Below are 3,499 nucleotides of genomic sequence, written 5' to 3' on the forward strand. Positions count from 1 at the left end.
AACTACTTCACAGTTAGGGCGGCTAGGAGCTGGAACCAACTTCCAAGGGAAGTGGTGCTGGCCCCTACCCTGGGGGTCTTTAAGAAGAGGCTGGATGCCTACCTGGCTGGACTCATTTGAGTCCCGTTTTTGTTTTGGGGTTTTGTTGTTCTCCTGCCCTGGCGGGGGTCGGGCTAGAAGATCTACTAGGTCCCTTCTGACCCTAAATCTATGAAACTATGAAACTTTGCTGGGCTTTTTGAAAGGCTCTTGCTTGAGTTCTTGGCTGGAATCTTCTCAGGAGTCCTGGCTGCAGTTTTTTCTGGACTCTTGTCTGCTTTCTTAAAGAAAGCATCCAAGGAAGTTTGGACAGATGTTCTCCAGGTAGATGAACGATGCAACGAACTTGCTCGTTGGTGTGGCATCGCATCAGATCAAGCGTTGCAAAGTCAAAACTGGAGTTGTAAAGTTGAAACAGGGTGTCAATTTATAAAAGTTGTAAGTGTGATACGTTGTAAGTCGAGGATTGTCTGTATTGATTCAGGCACTGGTAGGATTCCAAATTGCTTTAAAATGGTGAACATATCTATAAAACATTGTGTTCAACTGATACCTATATATATACTGGCGTTTTATTTTAATTGTGAAACAACATGGATTTTGGAGTTTTAATCAGAGAATCTGCAATTTTTATCAGAGTATTTGTGATTTTTTTTTAACAGAAAACCAGGATCCCTACTTGTTACTTAGCCAGAATTGAGTGGGCTGGCAGATGAGAAGCTAAAAGCACAGACCTGACACTAGAGCCACTCCTTTGCCAAATCCCGTAGCTAAAGCATGTGGGCAGTGGAGCTTCTCAAAACAATTCTCACAGTCATTCCATTATCTTGTGGCAAAACAACACATTCTCCTCTAGTCTCATTCCTAAAAGCAGCCAAATTGTTTTAGCTAAAACTTTGCATATCTGGTCATCTTGAGGAAGACACCAGCCCTAGGAAATATCAGCCCAAACTGTTACACTTAGGCAAAGTTATGAGCAACTGAAAACAGGTGAAAAAAGGGGAAGTGTTTGAGAGCTTAATTAGAAGCACTGCCACCTGCACCTCATATAATCTACAGGATGAGTTGTATAATCTATGAGATATAAAATCTATGAGATGTAGAAGGGTCTTTATACTTGAAAGCTTGCAAAGAACAATTTTTCCAATTATTTAGTTGGTCTAATAAAAGATACCACATTTACCCAAAGAACCTTGTCTATGTCCTTAAACCAACATGACTACAATCAACAACCCTATATGATGGAGAATGCACACAATGCAGTCTCCTCACTCCTCTGTCACAAAGCAGAGCAGGACCCTGCTAAGTACAACATGGCCACGTCTACACATGTGGCGGGTTGCACAGTTGTTACTGCGCAGTCCTTTCATAAGCAAGTACTAAATGACTATGCAATATCCAGCGTTACTGCACAATACCAGAGCTGTGAGGTTTTTTCCTGATGCTACTACACTGCATAGTATTTCGTTACTACTGCACAGTACTGTCACTGCGCAGTTAGCGCCTGGCAATGCTACTGTGCAGTAACAACAAACTATGATGTAGTACTGCACTGTAGCATCTCGTGTAGATGCACCCTATGAGTAGAAGGGGAAATTCCATCTCAACCATCTGGACAACAACCCTTATCTCACTTGTACCAGGTGCAGAGCATCACAAATGTAAGAGCAGAATAGATTTAAAAATGCATGGAAAAAGACATAGCAAATGATTGCACTGTATGACAGAAACTTACAACATCAACGTCAAAGCATACATTTCCATTTGCCTTAGCTAGCTACCAGTGTGCATGCAGATTCAACTCATCCATCCTTCATACAAGAGCATGTTTCTGTGCGTCTGCCTATATGTTTGTCCGAGTGTGTGACAATGTGTAATTCTCCCCTATTTTGAACCATACACAGTCACTTATATCTGCATAAGTGGACCGCAAGAGGAACAAACCTTGAATAAATCAGGATTTCCCACACATCTAAACTGCTGGGAACATTCAGCAGGCATGTCACACAGAGGTCATTAATGATGTAAGGTGCAGGGCACTGGCACTACACTGTCAGTGCAGTGATAGAGCTCCACCCACAAACATATGTACAAACCATCTGAGATGCACATAGATGAAGATGTCCACACATACTCATATTCAGGTAGGTGCATTCATACATACAATCATATACATCTATCTACAGTTGTGTTTACACACATGAGCAGATATATCCCCCAGGAAGCACAAGCCTGTGCCTCTGTGAGGTGCCTGCCTCTCTGTGTATATGTATACACTTCTGTTAAAAGGTTTCATCTATCCCTTAGGATCACCACTACGGTCCATGCCTGTGGTCCACTGAGGTGCCACCTTCCTCAAAGCCAAGCCTTCCACAAATATCAGCATGGTTGATTGCAGTGGTAAACATTACAGATGAAATATTAAGACACAAATGGCTTTACCCTGCTGTTGCCTGCAGCACAGAGAGCAGGTCACTGTGCACATAGTCCCAGTCTGTCTCCACAGCACCAATGTAGTATCTTCTGATGAGGCCAAAGCTCTCTTGAAGTAGGCACCCTAGCAGGAAGCAGCACAAGACTCCAGCCAGCATGGTGGCCCCCATGCTGCGGAGGCAAAAGAGTTCACAATTACAGAAGGAAAGACAAGAAGAAGCTTTATCTTCCAATGCAGCTGCTTAAATCCACAGGAGAAAAGGAGGTGGAGCCGGCACCCGCAGATTTAGTCAAACTGCTGAAAAGTTTTCCAGTGAGCTCAGGAGAGAGAATGATGTGAAGGGGAACATGCTTAAATGACAGGATGTCTCTTCTGATGGTAGCAACAGAATGAGAGGAAAAACAAAGGGAAAAGGGAGGGCAAGCAAACGTTAACCTCTTTTGCCCTGCAGGACTCCAACCGCAGGGTGTGTGCTTGAATTGGCTTTGCCTTCTGTGTGCTCTGAATCAGATCCTTGGAGCGAGGTGAGGAAGGGTGTCAGAGGAAAGGAAATTTAGGCGTGGTTTCTGCTTAGTCCCACCTTCCCTCTCAGCTATGTAGGAAAAAGACAAATGCTAGATGAGAGTCCAGCCTTCCTCACTGTTTATGGATAGCGAGGTGCTTTATTCTTTTTTCTAGCAGGCAAGCACAGTCAGGTGGCGGGCACAGATTGGCCTGAACCGCAAAAGACATCTTCCTTCCAAACATGAGAACCATTCTGATCCAGGGTTGAGCCCATTACAGAGAAAGCAGATCAAGAGTGAAATGTGGACTTGACACTGAGTTCTGGTCTGCTGTTCTGGAAGTGCAGAGAGAGGGAAGAATATGTTTTCAAGCTGTTTTTATAATATTAATACATATGACTTTAACATGTGATATTGATGCACAGGGCAGGGTGGGATAGTTGCAGTGACCAGCATGCCTCTAGTGCTGAGATCAAACACTGCAATCTCATCTGTCCTAACACAGAAAAGCCCAGAAGTAGTT

At 43.6% G+C, this 3,499-nt stretch overlaps 1 protein-coding gene across 1 annotated transcript in view; it reads right to left on the minus strand.

Annotated features, from left to right (window-relative positions):
* F8 (coagulation factor VIII) overlaps positions 1-3,016 on the minus strand; it is a 122,537-nt gene extending 119,521 nt beyond the window's left edge. The window contains exon 1 of the mRNA XM_019521223.1: positions 2,482-3,016. Coding sequence (XP_019376768.1) covers positions 2,482-2,642 — 161 coding nt within the window. The 5' untranslated portion in view covers positions 2,643-3,016. The remainder of the gene's footprint in view (positions 1-2,481) is intronic.
* Positions 3,017-3,499: the final 483 nt, after the last annotated feature.

The sequence above is a fragment of the Gavialis gangeticus genome, unplaced genomic scaffold (assembly GCF_001723915.1).
Source record: "Gavialis gangeticus isolate Ggan-Ray unplaced genomic scaffold, GavGan_comp1, whole genome shotgun sequence".
NCBI lineage: Eukaryota > Metazoa > Chordata > Crocodylia > Gavialidae > Gavialis > Gavialis gangeticus.